A 17782-nucleotide genomic window follows, 5' to 3' on the forward strand; every position below is an offset into this window, starting at 1 on the left:
TAATGCATATGTTGATACGCCGTGAAAAAGTTAAAAAAATTTGGTCGGATCTTATTAGACTTGATTATTGGAGGAGCAAGTTCATTTTTAAATCATTGGAGCAAGTTCTTTTATCTATGATCTTGCTCCATATGAGTGGTTGAACTAGAACATTTTCAATGTTCACAATCATATTTGGTTAAATTGAAGCTCATTGGTTCACAATGTTCTAGGTCAAGCTCAATCCATAGACATTTTTTTTTTTAAAGTAAATAGCCAATTACCATCCGAAATTGTAAGTTTCGTCAATTATCCACTGAAATTAACAAAACTTCAATTACCCTCTGAAACTGCACAACGTTTATCAATTTACCCCTTCGTCAAATTCTTCTGTTAGTCAATATGACGTTTTGTAAATACCCCCTAAAATTTTGCACTTATATGCAAAATGCTCCATGAATTTGAAAATTTATATTTTTTTTCTTATCCTTAGAAGTGACTGCATTATCACTGATTGTGAAACATATTAGCTAAATTTTGACGGTATACAACCATATATGTTCTCTGAAACGATCAAACATTTTATTTTGAAGAAGCTAAACTAACCCACCTAAATTGGCACTAGAGAGAATCAAACCTGAAACGATCAAACATTAACCATGTATTAGAGCTTAATCAAATGAAATTCAGTATAGCAAGTACAACCACACATGTCAGATAGAAAAATAATGCATGACATACATAATAAAGCACATAAATGACATATGTTTGGTATAACCAAAAATTATCAAGATGTCAAAATATATGGTTTTGCTATTGCTAATTTCTTCCTTTGACTCTATTGAGTTGTCTTCTGAAAAATGAGAAGATGCATTGAAGCAAGAAAGATAGCATATTCTCCCCCAGGTATTGAAGAGATCCATTCCTCTTATACCGTTTTTGTTAATGAAAATTTTCTAAAATAAATAAATAAAAGAAGCTAGCCCAACGAAGCCTCTCCATCCAATTTCATTATTTCAAATGATGTTTCCCTCATGAAGCTAAAGAATCACTTTGATCCAATGTTGTGCTTTCACTTTCACCATTAAGTATTTGGTATTCTGTGTTCAGATTCTCATCCTCAGTAGTAGCTGATGCAGGAACTAATTTCTTCTCTCTGATAGAATACACTCCAATAGTTAGTAAGTAACATGATTTTTTATTTTTTTATAACAATGAATTAATTATAGTTGGAATTATAAAGGCACTATAATCAAAACTTAGCTTATAAAGACCAAATGTAAAAAACAAACATACGTTGTAGAATAAATGATGAGACCAATGCCCACAACTAAAAAGGAAACGAAGTACAACCAATCCACCTGAAATATTAACACTTCGTGATCACATTGTAATGAAAATTAATATCATCATATTTAGATTTTTCAACAACTATGGCGATGTCACGTGCAAATGAATATTGGAAATTAATACCTTCTGGTGATAAATGAAAACTCTAAAAAGCACTGCCCACATATCAGATGTTAGAAGAGAAAGATTAAACATTGCTGATCCGCCGAACTGCATGAGACAAAATTCCACTCAAATTCCATCACACTATTTAAAACTAGATAAATAGTTTAGTTCCCAAAAAGAAAATGAAGAAGGTAAATTAACCCATCCAATTTGGCACAAGAGAGAATTGAATCTGAGACCTTTAGGAGGAGCACACTCTCAGATCCCAAGTCAACCATTAGAACAACCCAATTAACTATTTATGCCCATTTTAGTGCATTTTTAGTATTAAAGTGGATTTTTCGAAATCACATTGACCCACCATGATTTTGTTATTTTGAAGAAGACCACCATGATTTTGTAAAAGCTATAAATGAAGTTTTTGTATAGTGACTCTGTGTGATTTGAGCAAATCTACCACAATACTAAATATACACTTGGTGATTATAAATGTCAAGTGTAGTTATATGAAAGAAAACGTATCCACCAAGTTTTCATAGATGACATTTTACGGGGATTAAAAACAAATTTAGCACTTCTATCTATATAATTCAGCAAAAAAGATCACATGTAACCGAAGCTAAATAATTTAAACTTTATGAAAAGATTGGAAAACAAATCAAAACTAACCTTCAGAACAAAAGGAGCAAGTGAGCAATATATGAAGCTTGACACACCATAGCCAGCAAAAGCAAGCACCTGTTAAGGAATTTAGATATCTACTATAAAACATTAAACTATGCAAAAATATGAATTTCCAGAGTCCTGTTATTGACAAACATAAATTAGAAGTTAAATACACTATACCTAAAATGACATGAGAATTGACCACTTACAATATCTCCAGACCATTTGATTGATTTCAGAGTCTTCAATTCTAGAACAGATCTATGAGATAATAGAGTAAAGGAACCAATCAAAATTATAGAACAGAAACTAAGTTAAATTAGAATAATAGTATTTGGTAATAGCCAAGTAACATTTCCTAATTGAAAAACCAAATTAGCTATAAGTTAATTTTAACATACACATTATTTTTAATAAGCTAGCTTTTCAACTATCAGTCAGCTTATCAGCTAGCTTATAACTTATTTTTACCAAACTGAGCCTCAGAAGGATACACTTCAATAGCAGTAACTAGGAATCCATAAACACCAAGCATGGTAACTGCTTCAACACGATCTTTTTTCTTAACACAAAATTCCTGCATTTTATAAGATGGAAAAAAGTTAAATTGCATATTATTTTGCAACATAAATGGATACGTAAAATTTGTACTACCTCAACAACATTGCTTACTGCAAAGAAAACTGTCCCTACAATAACAAGTACATCACCCAAGATAGGTTTTGATCCACCTGAAAATTGTAATTAGGACCAAAATCCTTGCCAATTAATTGATTAAAATTTTGAACCTAAACAGGTTGAATAAATGAATGTCACCTCCACCACCACCACCACCACCATCCCAAGTGTCAGAAAATAGGACTAAAGAGAGGCCAAGTACACAGAGTGTTCCTCCACATAACTGCCATAGGGAATATCTTGTACCAAGGAAGATCCATGTGAGTAGAATTGCCCAAGGTACTGTCCAACAGTCCAGTAATGTTACACTAGTAACTGAAGTATACTGATATGCTTTGATAACTGCATACAAAGCCAGAGGCAGCATAATGCTAAATCAAAATTAATTAAAATCCACATATATTCTAGTTTTTTTTACTGATGGATAGAATAACACTACTTACCCAAATAACAACCCTGAGCATCAGCAAAGCCTAGTAACAAATACCAATACCAAGAAACCTGTACAGTAAGGACACATGCAATGCTTGATATAAAAAAACTCCAATAATGTAAATTAATTTGCAGAAGATATTGAATAAGAAATAAAATGAAGATACGTATGTATATGCATATACATACCAGAGGTTTTTGATGCCTATAAAGCAATATGCTTCCATAAACCAAAGCTAAAGATCCATATGTAAACAGGCTCTGAGTTAAAGGTGCATCAACACCTATATATATATATATATATATATATATATATATATATATATATATATATCAATAATCAATTCATGTGGCCGTTTAAAATCCAGGAGAAAAATAAGAAAGTAAGAATACCAACCAAATTGGGCTATGAGAGAAGAAGTAATGCTCATGAGAGCAAGTAAGAAAGAAACTAGTTGACCAAGAAGTAGTATGCCAAGGATTTGTAAAGTTGCAGTTCTGCTCCACCAAGTACTAATGGTAGTCCAATCCATTATTGAAATATGTCCAATATGTTATTTCTCTGTTAATCAATTTTATTTTATTATAACAACAATGGATTTGACAAATCAATAATTGATGATGGAATTTGGAGTTTGGCAACGTTTAGTTTGGACCATAAAAAACATTGGTCCAACTTGGACCCATGAAATAACAGCCATAGATTTGTTATTAAGATTTACAGTTTCTTACCATTGCAGCAGGTTGGTACGTGTTGGCAAAATAATTATGTAGATGTACATATATTTATACAACCATTCCTTTTGCATATACACATTAAATCTGATTCAACCGTTCGTGGATCACAGTGTAAGTCCATTTAATTATTTAAAGACTCTGTTCGGTAAAAATAAGCTATAAGCTAGCTGATAGCTGAAAAGTTAGCTGATGACTGATAGCTTATAGCTGAAAAGCTTGCTTATTAAAAATAATGTGTTTGGTAAAATTAGCTATTGAAGTAGATGATAAGTATAAAATGACATAAAAGGACATGTTTTTTTTTTTGTTAATATACATATAGACACACATATTTTTTTGTAATGTGTTTATTTTTTAATATTTTTAATTATAGTTAAATATGTTTTTGATCCCTATAAATATTCAAACTTTTGGCCTTAGTCTCCATAAAAAAATTCTTCGACCTTTAATCCTAAAAAAAAATTCACCGACAATTTTGATCTCTGCTTTATGAATCCCAAAAATAAGAGAAAGGTGGAAACAAAATGTGAACTAGAATATATAAAATTTTACAACGTACAAAAGACTAGTTATTTTTTCCTTTAAAAAAAAATAGGCTAGTTATTTTTTGTGTGGTGTACAGCAGGTTAGTTATAGCAAAATATAAAGCATTTCCTTATATATATATATATATATATATATAAAGTGCTCCTTAAAAAAAAAAACAACGTGGCATTTTTTTTAAGGGAAAAAATATGGCAGTTATAAAAATGAACATGGGTAGTTGTTTAATTAAGAAAATAATTAATTTAAATTAGTAGGGTTAAAGTTGGAAGAAAATATAAAAAGCTACCGACTATAAGCTAAAAAGCTTCTTGAAATAGCTTTTCAAAAAACGCTATAAGCTCATGAAAAAAGTTTGTTACCAAACACGTCACGTTTTCATCTAACGAGCTTATAAGCTAATCCAACAAGCTATAAGCTAGCTTTTTTGAGTTACCAAACACACCCAAATGGTCTTGTTAACGAGTGCCTCCGGAGCACTTTTAAGCATTCCTTATGAAGAAATTATTCTTTAAAAAAAAGTAAAAACTTCAATTTACAATGCAATAAATGCACAAACTTTTATAAAAACCACTTTAGATGTATAAAAAGTGTCCCGAGGGCAACATTTTCCTTATTTAAAATCTTTCCAACCAAGATATTCATTTGTAAATGTTCATATAACTTCATTCTTGTTTAAGAATTTTAAGTTTTTACATGTAACTTGTACCTTTTTACCTGATAAATACCTGTTACAGGGGGTCATTTTAGGATAACATTAATATTCAGGATGCATGGTCATGATGCAAGGTTTTCGAACGATTTATGGACTGGGGGTTGCAGTAGCCTTCATTCTCACCTACCCAAAAATTTTCCTCAAGAAGGAGCTAATTTCTTTGTGTTCCCTTATTCTTCTAATGGTACTTGGAATTCGGACATGATTGGTACATATTTTCCTAGTGAGATTTGTGGAATCTTTATTCAAAATGGTAATTTTACTTTAAAAAGTGCTTTTAAGTTTCTTTACACTCCTTTCAAAAAAGTTTCTTTATACTCTTGGGAGAAATAATTGGGTGACATTGGCCTTTAATGTTTTTTTTTTGAACAAGTCAAAATGAAACGTAATAAAACATTATGAGTAATTCATCTCATACAAAGCGTGCAAAAGAGAATCATTCGACAAAATACAATGTTAAATGTCTTGTGCCGTTAAAGAGGCAACAAAAAAGAAAAACAAGAAGGAATCTACTCCCTAACACCCATACAAAGTAAAGGGTGCCGCCACCGGTCGTTATAACTGAAAGCGGAAGTGGGCATATTAGCTTTTAACCATAAAAAAGACATAAATTTAACACTATCCAATAATTTGCATAAATCCGCAGCTTTCCGCTTGAAAATCTCGCTGTTTCTTTCCTTCCAAACAACCCAAACACAAGCATGCCAGATTACTTTAAGGAAAGGATGTGTAAATGTTATTAATATCTTTAGTTCACTTTAGTTGAGAGACAATGATCATGAATGATTCCCTCATAAAAATGATGATGAATGATTAAAATAAATTATTTAAATGAGTGAGAATGAATAATTGCCACTCTAGACCCTATTTTGGATAAAATTTGAAATTGGAATCGTAATACTCCCTCCATATGGAAACTAACCCATAATAGACTTCTCACTTAAAATTTGTCCTTGAAGCAAGTTCATTTTTCAATCATTGGAGCAAGTTCTGTAATCTAAGATCTTGCTTCATATGAGTGGTTAAACTAGAACATTTTCAGTGTTTACAATGATATTTGGTCAATTTCGAGCACATTGGTCTACAATGTTCTTAGTCAAGCTTAATACATAGACAAATTTTCTCGTCTACGCAGTATTATTAATTTTTTTGGTCGCTTCTAGGGCGAGACTCAGTTTACTTTAGGTTTTGTTTGAGAGTTTGGTACAGAGGATAATGAAAAGCTTTGGGGGTGAAAAATATGAGGGAAAATGATAAATTTTTAACATTTTTTGAAAAAATAATTTTTTAGAGAATGATAAATTAATGCTTATGTTTACTATATTTTTAATTTTAAGAATATTATAACAACATAGATTAAATTTGAAGCATTCATATAAACCCTAAAAAACCTTCCAAAACCTTCCTCCAATACAATTTTTGAATTCTCCAAATGATAAGAGTTTTGTATTATGAAGAAAAATTAACTCCTAAAATCCTCCCCTCCCATTTAACTCTACTTCTTACACTTATTCATTCATTTTTTTTTTTCAAAATTCTCCCCTCCATTCCCCTCCAAACTTGCAAACAAAGCCTTAAAAGTGGAATCCAAAAAACTCACATTTTCAATCAACAATCCAATTTTATTTTACTATAAAAAATGAAAACATTTACGATTCTCACACACAATTGTGTCCCTACATCTACATCTCCTATCTAAATGAATTCATCAAAATTGAATACACATTTTGGGGTTGATTTCAATGCTGGAAATAGACTATTTAAATGAATTTGGTTGGGATTTTCCGATCTTTCGTTGAATACACGTTTTTAGAATTTTCTATGCAATGCTTCTTTAAAAAAAAAATTATCTATGATTTCTTTTGAATTAGTTCTTGGGTCTTGGTCCAATATACGTGTTTTCATTTCTCGGCTTGACATTGGTTTAGTCTTTCACATAAAAAAATCCTGCTCTCCCCATGCATTTTTGGCTCGCGCTCTGCAGCCAATATCAAATGTCTAAATCCGTCCGCTCATGCAGTATCATGTATAAAATTATGAAGATGCTCTCATTTTTTTCCAAATAAATATGAGACATGATTCAATCTAAGTATGTAATTTTTATGGCTCTTCAATGAGAGACTTAAGAGCTCTCATGGATGATAAAAATGCATGAATCCTTAAAAATCACCATACTTCTTTAGATGTTATTAACACCACTGATGTTATCTCTCCCCTTAACATTCTTGTAAAATTCAGGTGAATTGTGTTTATTATCATCTACAAAAGAGATTCTCACATCAGGAGAGGAATTTGTGGGTCTTTGCCAATAGAGTTGACATTTATTAACTTTTGTCATTTTTATAAGAACCTTTTTAAATATCAAGATGTATCAATTATTACTATTATTTTTTTATGTTACTGAAACACCCTTAATTTAGTAAAAACAAAGTCCCTAATTACCTAATAGAATTAAAAGATAAAGGTGTCCGAGAGCTGAACTCAATTGATCGGAACATTGCATAATTTATACAGGGATCGAGGTTCGAACTTCAAACACCCCAGTTCCCCACATTTAAACGTATGAGTTCAAGTCACTAGGCTACTAGATAAAAAAATTAAAAGATAAAGACAAAATTTCACCGGAGGTCTTTTGTATTTACTACATTTGAGTTTTTTTTTTTTTTTTTTAACATTTAGGTCATTTATCTTTTAAAGCGTACGTATAAATTAATCTTTTTTACATTTATTTCTTAATCATTGTAGAATATTTTTTTTTTTAAAAGTATAAACATTAGCAAATTTAATACATACTTCTTTAAAAATACAAATTTAATACATACTAAAAAAACAAAATTTATATAAAAGTGATTTCTTAATTTTGTATTTTTCTTAGTGAAGTTCTTAAAAATATCTTTCATGAAACAAGTTGAAAGATCAAATTCGTAAAAAAAAAAGTTGAAAGATCAAAGAAACAACAAAATTCACTCATTCAATGAATCCATTCCTCTTATTCCGTTTTTGTTAATGAAAATTTTGTTTACTTTTTTTTATCTTCTCTTCTAACTTCTCAACCAAGTACTTTGCCGATAATCTTGTTCCCATCACACCACTAGATAGATAGGAACGACCCCACCAACCTCCCACTCTCCAACTTGGTGCCACGCCTTCTCTCCATAGATGCATCCACTCCAACTCTTTTTTTCATTAGATATTAAAAAAACAAAAATTCATTTATACAAGGGAAAAAAAAGGTCAAATTCTTGAACAAAAAAAGTCAAATAAATTAAATGTATTTGATGTTAATTTTTAACCAAATACATTAATATTCCCCTAAAAAAACAAATACATTGATATTTGTAAAAAAATTAGATGTATCTGGTTTTAATTATTAACCACATACATAAAAAATAAAAAAAATCAATCTATGAATTCTCTCAATTACGTCTATTTTCATTGGGTGATAAATAAGAAATTACGTTCTAAGCCGCTACGATACGATCTTCACCACCACACCACTGCCGCTGCCGTCACAGCCAGCCTGTCTTTTGTTCTAATCCCATACATTAAATAATTTACCATTTTTTAATTAACCAAATCAACACTAATCCTCAAACACAACTGTTCATTCTTATTCTATTAATTAACTAATATTTTCTTTGAAAACGATCATAACAATTTGTCCCCTTTCGCCGTTTCTTCCTCTCTCTCTCTTCAATAACCTTTCCGACTCTGTTATCATCATTCTTTCTCTTCCTTTTCCCTCTCCCTTATCTCTTCTTTCTCAATTTCCTCAACGACTCTTTCTCTTCATTCAGGTACAATTTCTCTGAATAATAATTCCTGTATTATAATTCGATTATGTTTTAGTATTTTGTAAAATTTTAAGATTCATCGTTTCTATTATTCCTTGAATTTCATAGGAATCTAAACGCGTTGTGAAATTGAATATTCTCGTTGTTGAAATTTACGCAGGATAAGAATCTTTTCATCTGAAACCACAGATCTATCACCATCTATGGCGGAAGAGCACCGATGTGAAACTCCAGAAGGCCACAGACTCTGCGCAAACAACTGCGGCTTCTTCGGCAGTTCAGCTACGATGAATCTCTGTTCAAAATGTTACAGAGACATTCATTTGAAGGAGCAAGAACAAGCCAAAACTAAATCAACAATCGAAACGGCTCTCTCCTCAGCCTCCGCTTCCACCGCCGTGGTCGTTGCTGCTTCGCCGGTTGCGGAAATCGAATCTCTCCCTCAACCTCAACCACCGGCGTTGACCGTACCGTCGATCGTGCCAGAAGCATCGGACAATTCATCAGGACCGGTTCAATCGAACCGGTGCGGGACGTGTAGAAAGCGGACCGGGTTAACCGGGTTCAAGTGTAGATGTGGAATTACATTTTGTGGGTCCCACAGGTATCCGGAGAAACATGAGTGCGGTTTTGATTTCAAAGCGGTGGGGAGAGAGGAGATAGCGAAAGCGAATCCTGTGATCAAAGCTGATAAGCTCAGAAGAATTTGATTTGATCTCAGCCGTTGGATGAATGAGAAGTTGATCTGGACCGTTTGTTGCGTACCTACTCATACGAATCTTGCATGATGATTCAACGCTAGCTTGATGAAATGAAATGTATAAAATCTTTATCTATTAAAAAAGGTTGAATAAGTCTTTTTTATTTTTTATTTTACGTGGCTTTTGCTTTGTAGTAAAGGGAAAAAAAAGTGATTTTTCTTATGTTGGATGGAATTGAAGATTTTAAGTCCACGCAAGCGCGTTTGGAAATTATTATGGTGTGGTCCAAATGTAAAGCGTTGCCGTTTAATTTAATATTCTACTAGTTTATATTGGCAAAATTTATAGTGGGTGGAGCATTTGGTTTGTGTGAAAATTGAAACAAGTCGTTCTCGTTTCTTTTGTTATCACTAGTGTTTGTCTATAATCCAGATGGTATACTACGATTGAAAGAAGAGAATAAGTCAAAATAGGCACCTCTAAAATTTAATTTTAATTGAAAAGAAAGCATGCTAAATTCATCGAAACAAAGATATAAAGGACTTAATACAATACTCTCTTCGATTTTACTTTTTAGATTCATTTTAAGTAATAATGTATATGTATGCGGTCTATAATATGAACTACATACGGAGAAATTATGTCTATATCATTTAAAATATTCTAGAAGAAACATTTTAAATTATGTCTATATCATTTAAAATATTCTAGAAGAAACATTTTTCACGGCATATTTATTGCTTGATTATACATTATTGCTTTAAACCAGTTGGGTTTATTTCAATCCCGTTGGTATGCAGAAAAGGGTTAATCTAGAGGGGGTGTTATTTAAGAAGACTTTGGGTGTGTTTGGTTGTCAGAAGAAAGTGTCTAAAGAGAGAAAGATGTGAGAGAAAGTTAGAAAAGAGAGAAGTTGATGAGAAAAAGAGTAGATTTGAGATATTGTTTGGTATAAGAGAGAAAGAAGAGAAATAGAAGAGAAAGAAGTGTGTTTATTTTTAAAAAGACTAAAATACCCCTATACTAAAAATGTTAATATATGAATTTAATTTTCATATAAACATTAATGTAATTTTTTATATTAATTTAATCAAGAATAATTAAACCACATTTTTACATAGAAATTGAGTAAATTATTTACTTAACTAATTATTCAAGATATTTGAATTTAATCGATTAAATTAATTCTTTTTTGGCTAAATTTCATTTTTCGCCCTCTAAGTTTCAAAATGTTGCGATTTTGGCCTCCTATTAAAAAAATGGCAAAAGTGACCCCCTATGTTTAGGGAAATATGCTCTTTTGACCTCCTAACATAAGGGAAATATGCTTTTTGACCCCTTATGTTTACAAAAAGTTGCGATTATGGCCCTTTTTTTGGAACACGTGGCGTCTTCTCAGCAATTTTCGGATGAAGGGGGCCAAAATTGTCATTTTTTTTAATAGGGGGCAAAAATTGCAACATTTTAAAACATAGGGGGCGAAAAGTGCACTTTAGCCTTCTTTTTACACAGTCATTTAGCTTAAATTAATTCATTGGTTAACTAATCAGTAAATTTCAATGGTTTAATTTTGTTTTACAAGAGAGATCAAATAAGGAGAAGCATGTAGTTGCTTAGTTTCCTTCTCAACTTTTGTTCTCGACCTGCTACAACAACAAAAGAAAAAAACTTGAAAACAAAATGATAAATAATACCAGTAGCCACTGTATATATCATTGAAACCAGGGAGAAATGTGGAAAAAAGAAAAAAGTTTATGTCTCCACTGCATTTCTCCGCACATAAGGAGAGAAGTGAAATAGGCATGGGTCCCACAACATTTTGTCTATCTTCTCAACCAAAAAGATTTCCCATCTCTCTCCAACTTCTCTCTCCCTTCTTTCTCTCTTTCGTATTTCTCTCCTACCAAACACAGCGTAAGGAAGGGAAATTTTACCAGATGCCCCTACACGTATACTCTCACCCCCTACATTTTAGGGGAATTGTCTATTTTACCCATCAATATAAAATTAAAGGTTTTTTCTAGATTACCTTTGAAGAATGGTGGCTAATGTGTATTGATTGAGGTAAATTACCCATAATTCTTCCATGATACCCTAGTTGTCACCAAAATTAAAATACCAATTTTTTTCCTCCAAAAGTTGCTGGTTCACCCTACAATGAAAAACCTACCGGAAAACACATTCTAAGTGTTCCGGGTAGGGAAAAGCATCAAATTCATCGTTCCTCTTTAAAATCTCGTCCTCTTGTTCAACGTCTTCCGGTCTAGATACTGAGTTTCCCCATAATCAATTCTTTGCATTTCAATTTGTCTTTCCTTTACATACTAGATCTGGATTATCGGATTTTATTTCAAATTTGCTTTCGGATGAGTCACCAATAATGAGTTTTCCAAATCAATTCTTTGTCTTTTCGGAAAACTTAAACCATCCCGTTGGATTCAATTGTTATGGTGAGTATTAGTGAAACCTACTTTTATTCAATTTAATAGCTTCTTCACACTGTTGTTATATGAACAGTGGTTATGATGAATGATGAACTGTGGTGATACCAGCTGAGAAAGAGAAAGGAACCCCAACAAAAGAATAAATTTTTCAGGCTCATAGACATCAATTAGTTAAAAATACATATCCAAATTATTGGTTATGATCTTATAATAAATTACGTATCCAAATTATTACGGTGACCGGTGACCTAATTTGAAAGATGGGGATCGACAAAATACCAGAGATTATTTGATTAAAAAAGGTTTCTGAAAACCATGAGGGGGTGAACTCATATGGACAGGGAAATGTTGAAAGTGAGGGTGAAAAAATGTCTAAATAATTAAATGACAAAAGGTTAATATTGGATTTTTTTGATAAATTGTAGGGGTGAAGGTACGAATGTAGGGGTATAGGGTAAAACTTCCTTAAGGGATGGTGTTATTTAAGAAGACTTTAAGGGAGGTGAATGTAAGTTGTCTTAAAACTAATGACAAGCGTTCTATGTAAAATCTTGCAATTGATTTAACTTGGATTCAAATTAGGAAGAACAAAAACGTGGTGAATTGAGCTCCTGTATAATATCAAAGAAAATGAAATTTAGAGAATTGTGTACATATTTCTAAGGAATGAGATTAAAAAAATTATGCATAAAAGTTGTTTAAAACGATAAGTTGTTTTGAGTAGCTTCAAAAATAACCCGTAATAAACAGGTCCTCAACTTTACATTATTTGTGCAACAAATATTGCTCAAAATTGAGAATTTACAGCTCTTGATGAGCAACTTGTTGGTTTGGCGTCTCTGAACATGCTTTCAAGTTGCTTAAGCTCTCTATCCAGATTCCATCAGCTACAATTGCATCCTTGTCGTTGTTGCGATGCCATGACCAATGTGCATGAGTTTCATTCAGTATTCGTAACCTTCCATGACCGAAGCTTGGCTCTCGAAACAATGAGAGTGGACTTGGAGGATTCTTAAACCTATGATCAGCAAGCAATATATAATAATATTTCAGGTCCCAGAAGAAATTTACATTGACTAAAAACAAAAAATTATATGTGTGCATAGACCAAAAACATATTTAAACCTATATAAAATATACTTCACCTTAGTGCAAGTCCCTCGCGGTTTCCTCCATCCCCAATTGTCACATACATTGGACCGCATGAATCAGCCTTGTTATTGTAAATTCGAGTCTGCAATGAATTCAAACAGTTAACCGAAAAAAATTATTATCATATCAATTTATCTGTGTCAAAATGATATGAATAAACAAAACAATAGTAGTGAAAAACATGACATACAAATCGTTCATACGCATGAACATGTCCAGCAAAAACCAAATCAACACGAGCCTTAAAAAGCAACTCTTCCATAGCTTGTCTCATGGATTCACCTTCACCTTGATGTGCCTCATTAGTAGTATACCAAGGTGCATGAACCATTGTAATAACCCAAGGTGTCTTCACCCTATCAATCTTAGTAAGGTCTAATTGAAGCCACTCATATTGTTGTGATTCAACACTAAAATCAGCATATGAACCCAGCATAATAATATGTACCCCAGCAACCTCAAAAGAGTAATAGAGATTTGAGTTTGAACCACTCTCTTGAAATGGCATTGGCCAACGGGTATTGTAAGCCTCAAAGCCTTTTGGGTATATAATTGGAAAAATCTCAATTTCGTGGTTTCCTTCAGTAACCATCCATGGTCTTTTACTAGCATATGGTTCTACTAAACGACCAAAAGAATCCCATAATGGTTGTTGTGAGTCTGCATATGATAGATCTCCTGGTATCAAGAATACATCGTAGTCGCTTTTGTCGACATGTTTTAGGGTTGATGCAGTCCATTCAGTTTGTCCCAAGTCTCCTACATATCAAAATAATATGTACATTGTTAAAAAAAAATCAATTTATTGTATGGTACTACTCCTACTGTTTTAGAGTATGGGACACTTTACGTTCATACGTTCTTATGAACGTTGATTTTTTTCGTCAACACTTTGAAAATAAAATTCATATAAATTAGTGTGACATACATTGATTTCATCAAATAAAAGAGTAACTGTCAAATAGAGTGTTTAATAATGAGTATCGCTAACATTCCTCTCGCAAACAATATCACGTTTACTTTCTCCTCAAAGGTGATTTTATTGGTAAGTTCTGTGACTATCTAATGATCTTGTACACTTTACGCACCCTTCAATTATTAAAACCTTATCTTAAGCATTGTCGACCATTGCGTTGGCTTGAAGCAGTCATTGCCTCCAAGTAACAAACCCAACTAACTAATAAGCTCAATAGGACAATAACATAACTCCAAAACCAATAAACAATAATAGTAATATGAAACCAAAACCAAACCTTGAAGCAAAAGAAACTTACCAACAATGACAAATTCAATAGGAAACTTAGAGGGTGGTGTCTTGAAGGAAAACTCAGGACCCAAACCTCCACACCTGTAGAAGTAAGTTGTGTTTGGCTCCAAAGGTCCAATCACAGCATTGTGTATTTTTCCAGAATTGTAGAAAAAATATTGGTACGATGTATGCTCCCCCATTGTTTTTTCACTATACTCCCCTGCTTTGGTTCCATACTCAACCATAGTTTCTGTTTCCTTGTCTTCCGTTATCCATGACACTCTCATCTTATCTTTCCCCACCAATGAAATATGCACCTACAAGCAAAAAAATGTCACAAACAACGTCACTAATCTTAAAATGACCAATTTAATGTATGATTATAGTCAAATTTGTTTTGAATTTTTTCACTAAATGAGTTTGTGACTGGTTTATTTAGTGTGACAAAATATATGAATTTATCAATGAGTTAAGGTAACTAAAATTTATAATGAACCTGTTGAGGTTCTGAATTGGAGCGTTGATGGGGAGTGATGATGAGCTGACTAGCTGGTTGACGAACAAAATTGTTTTCTTGAGACATTAGAGGTTGTGGGAACAAAAGGAAGCATATAGTTTGCAAGAGGATTGGGAACATAACTAGAGACTTTGTGCATTTTGCCATCAAGTTGTTTTGGCTTAGACTTGTACAATTGGTGCAATTTTTGAGCTAAGAGTAGGTTTCTTTAAATGGAGTTGCGGTAGGAAGAGAAGAGAATATGGAAAGCATCAAAATATGATACTACATTACGTGCAGGTTGTTGCAATGGCTTTGAAGTTTGAAGAAGATCTGTGACAATCTATTGTCTTAAAGCAAGGACCACACGCTTTATTGTACTTGCTTTCTATTGCCTTTGCCAATTTGGACAATATTATTGGACACGTATGGATGCCTACAAATTACATGTCGGTATTCTTATTTACAAGGTTGAACTTCTCATTTATGCAGTATGGAATCAACTTAGACTATCACAAAATTAGTAGAATATCCTTTTCTATTTTTTTCTTCTTGTGTAAATCGGATAGGATAGGGCCACATGATGAGACACCTCTCTCTCATATTTTTAAGAGAAATGATATTTGTACAACTATTTTCTAACAATTTTTTGATAACTTTCTCTCTTATACTCATATTTTTTTTTTTATTCTCTATCTTTATTTTTCTCTCTCTATTATTTTTGACCTATCAAATGAGAGAAAACCAAAGTTGCCATAAAAATTGTACAAATATCACTTGTAGAGACGAGGTTATATCATCAATGTGCTCTTGGATTAAAAATTAGTTAATTTGATACACGCCCGTCTTAAATTATTATTACAAAATTAAATTGAATTTACAATTAAAAATTATATTTGAAATTTAGGAATAGCGAATTATTTTAAGAGCCATTTGAAGGAATGTATATAGAGTGCCGGTGGTTTTATTCGGGACGATAATTGTATTTGGTTTGCTAGATTCTCCTTAAATGATGGTCAAGGTGATATGTTATTTCTCTAAAAAAAAAAGGCTTAAATATGATTTTCGTCTCTGTAATTTAGACCCGTTTTGATTTTCGTCCCTGTAAAAAAAGAAGTTTGAAAAACATCCCTGTAAAATTTTTTTTGTTTGAAAAAGGTCCCTGGCCCCATATTTTTGATGATATGGCATGGGTTTTGCCACGTGGCAGTTGCTGATTGTGCAACTTCTGCCACGTGGCGCTGACGTAACATGCCACATAATATTAAATTTTTAAATTTTAAAAATTGTTTTTAAAATTAAAAAATCGGAAAAAAAATAAAAAAAAACATTTTAAAAAATCTGAAAAAAAATTCAAAAATCATTAAAAAAATTCGAAAAAAAAAACTGTTAAAATTAAATTTTCGACCATTAATTTTTTTTAATTTGAAAATTATATTTTTTTCTTCATATTTTAAAAAAAAAATTATAAAAATCATTTCATTTTTTTTTCGAAAATTTATATTCAGAAATTTCAGATTTTATAATTTAAAAAAAAAAATATTTTTGAAAATTATATGATAAAAATAATTTCAGAAAATTATTTTAATATTTTTAAATTTTTTTCAGATTTTTTAAAATGTTTTTTTTTATATTTTTAAATTTTAAAAAATATTTTTAAAAATTTAATATTATGTGGCATGCCACGTCAGCGCCACGTGGCAAAAACCATGCCACTTCAACGTTTTAGTGGGGCCGGGGACCTTTTTCAAAAAAAAATTACAGGGATGTTTTTCAAACTTTTTTTTTTAAAGGGACGAAAATCATATTTAAACCAAAAAAAAAAAGGTGATATGTTATTTGATGAGCTTTTTGAAATTTATCATGGTATCACTGTTGTGTTTCAGTATGGGCATTCAAGAGCAATCATAGAATCAGAGAGCCTAGAGGCTATTCAGTTGTTGACTCAAAAATGAGTGAGTTTCATGAATACCGTTCGTTACTGCTAAGGATTATCAATTTGATCGACCATGCACCAGATTTGATCTTGCATCATATATTTTGAGAAGTTAATCTCAGTATTGATTGGTTGGCAAAATACGAAAAAAAATCCGCTATAGGTGTCACAGCATGCTCCTTTACCTCCTTTTATCTACTAATTATCATATTATCATAGTACGTATGTTTAAATAAGGTTGCTTTTTATTTTCTGAATGCAAAAATTAGGTTGCTTTTATTTGATAAATTTGTGAATAAAATACAAGTCATTATCGATTTTAGGCAAACCTATTTTAGTACGCATGTTAGGCTATAAACAATGACTTTGGATTTCAAATGTTGCCTTATTGTTTGCGACACGTAATGTATTAAAATAGCTTTAGAATATGCTTCCACAAAATTAGAAAATGCTACTGAAAGTAGCATCAATCACGCTACATTTTGTCTTTATAACTTGTACCCTAAACATCTGTTAAACAATAAAAAAGTAAAATTTTATTTTGAAGAAATCAACTTTTAAATGTTTAAAAGCTGAACATTCAACTTCCAAGACAATTGTGTCCTGTTTCAAAAAAAAACGAAGACAATTGTGTCCTAACCAAGTTAAAAAGTTTTTTTTTTTTGAATTGATGATGAAACACGTTATTTGCAACTAAAAATTACTTTTTTTTTTGTTGCAAAAGAGGGTAAAAAATAATTTTAACTTGCATATGATGGCCATAGTTGGCATAAAAAAAATGTCATTGTTGTTTAACAGCAAATA

General features: G+C 31.7%; 3 protein-coding genes across 4 annotated transcripts; 1 reads left to right on the top strand and 2 right to left on the bottom strand.

The window, feature by feature from the left end:
- Positions 1-617: 617 nt before the first annotated feature.
- LOC11442010 (solute carrier family 35 member F2) lies at positions 618-3820 on the bottom strand. Of its 2 annotated transcripts, none has more exons than XR_003006551.2 (11): positions 3608-3820; positions 3400-3494; positions 3222-3279; positions 2917-3120; positions 2755-2831; positions 2595-2677; positions 2281-2361; positions 2104-2192; positions 1453-1539; positions 1276-1340; positions 618-1135 (listed from the first exon to the last, which is right to left on the bottom strand). XR_003006551.2 is itself a non-coding variant. In XM_003625743.4 (11 exons), the coding sequence occupies exons 1-11, from the start codon at positions 3741-3743 to the stop codon at positions 1012-1014; spliced, it is 1050 nt and encodes a 349-aa protein (XP_003625791.1). In that variant the 5' UTR covers positions 3744-3819; the 3' UTR covers positions 618-1011. The 2 variants fall into 2 exon arrangements, 1 of the variants encoding a protein (XP_003625791.1); XM_003625743.4 differs by having other exon boundaries at positions 2104-2172; positions 2310-2361; positions 3608-3819.
- Positions 3821-8842: 5022 nt separating this feature from the next.
- On the top strand, positions 8843-10077 carry LOC11442011 (zinc finger A20 and AN1 domain-containing stress-associated protein 4). Its single transcript, XM_003625745.4, has 2 exons — positions 8843-9003; positions 9161-10077. The coding sequence occupies exon 2, from the start codon at positions 9204-9206 to the stop codon at positions 9708-9710; it is 507 nt and encodes a 168-aa protein (XP_003625793.1). The 5' UTR covers positions 8843-9003; positions 9161-9203; the 3' UTR covers positions 9711-10077.
- Positions 10078-12761: 2684 nt separating this feature from the next.
- Positions 12762-15509, bottom strand: LOC11442012 (purple acid phosphatase 22). The gene is made up of 5 exons (XM_003625746.3): positions 15043-15509; positions 14572-14863; positions 13488-14056; positions 13291-13379; positions 12762-13163 (listed from the first exon to the last, which is right to left on the bottom strand). Exons 1-5 carry the CDS (start codon positions 15208-15210, stop codon positions 12947-12949), a joined length of 1335 nt encoding a protein of 444 aa, XP_003625794.1. The 5' UTR covers positions 15211-15509; the 3' UTR covers positions 12762-12946.
- Positions 15510-17782: the final 2273 nt, after the last annotated feature.

The sequence above is a fragment of the Medicago truncatula genome, chromosome 7 (assembly GCF_003473485.1).
Source record: "Medicago truncatula cultivar Jemalong A17 chromosome 7, MtrunA17r5.0-ANR, whole genome shotgun sequence".
NCBI lineage: Eukaryota > Viridiplantae > Streptophyta > Magnoliopsida > Fabales > Fabaceae > Medicago > Medicago truncatula.

Bases quoted from the DNA above. Each gene is read 5' to 3' on its own strand.
- LOC11442010 (XM_003625743.4), bottom strand. From the start codon at position 3,743: ATGGATTGGACTACCATTAGTACTTGGTGGAGCAGAACTGCAACTTTA. The intron at 3,495-3,607 runs GTTGGTATTCTT...ATATATATATAG, and splicing joins TTCTCTCATAGCCCAATTTG to GTGTTGATGCACCTTTAACT. The intron at 1,540-2,103 runs GTTAGTTTTGAT...TGTCTCATGCAG, and splicing joins TTGCTCCTTTTGTTCTGAAG to TTCGGCGGATCAGCAATGTT.
- LOC11442011 (XM_003625745.4), top strand. From the start codon at position 9,204: ATGGCGGAAGAGCACCGATGTGAAACTCCAGAAGGCCACAGACTCTGC.
- LOC11442012 (XM_003625746.3), bottom strand. From the start codon at position 15,210: ATGGCAAAATGCACAAAGTCTCTAGTTATGTTCCCAATCCTCTTGCAA. The intron at 13,380-13,487 runs GTATGTCATGTT...AATTCATTGCAG, and splicing joins TTCATGCGTATGAACGATTT to ACTCGAATTTACAATAACAA. The intron at 13,164-13,290 runs GTGAAGTATATT...TGCTGATCATAG, and splicing joins CGCGAGGGACTTGCACTAAG to GTTTAAGAATCCTCCAAGTC.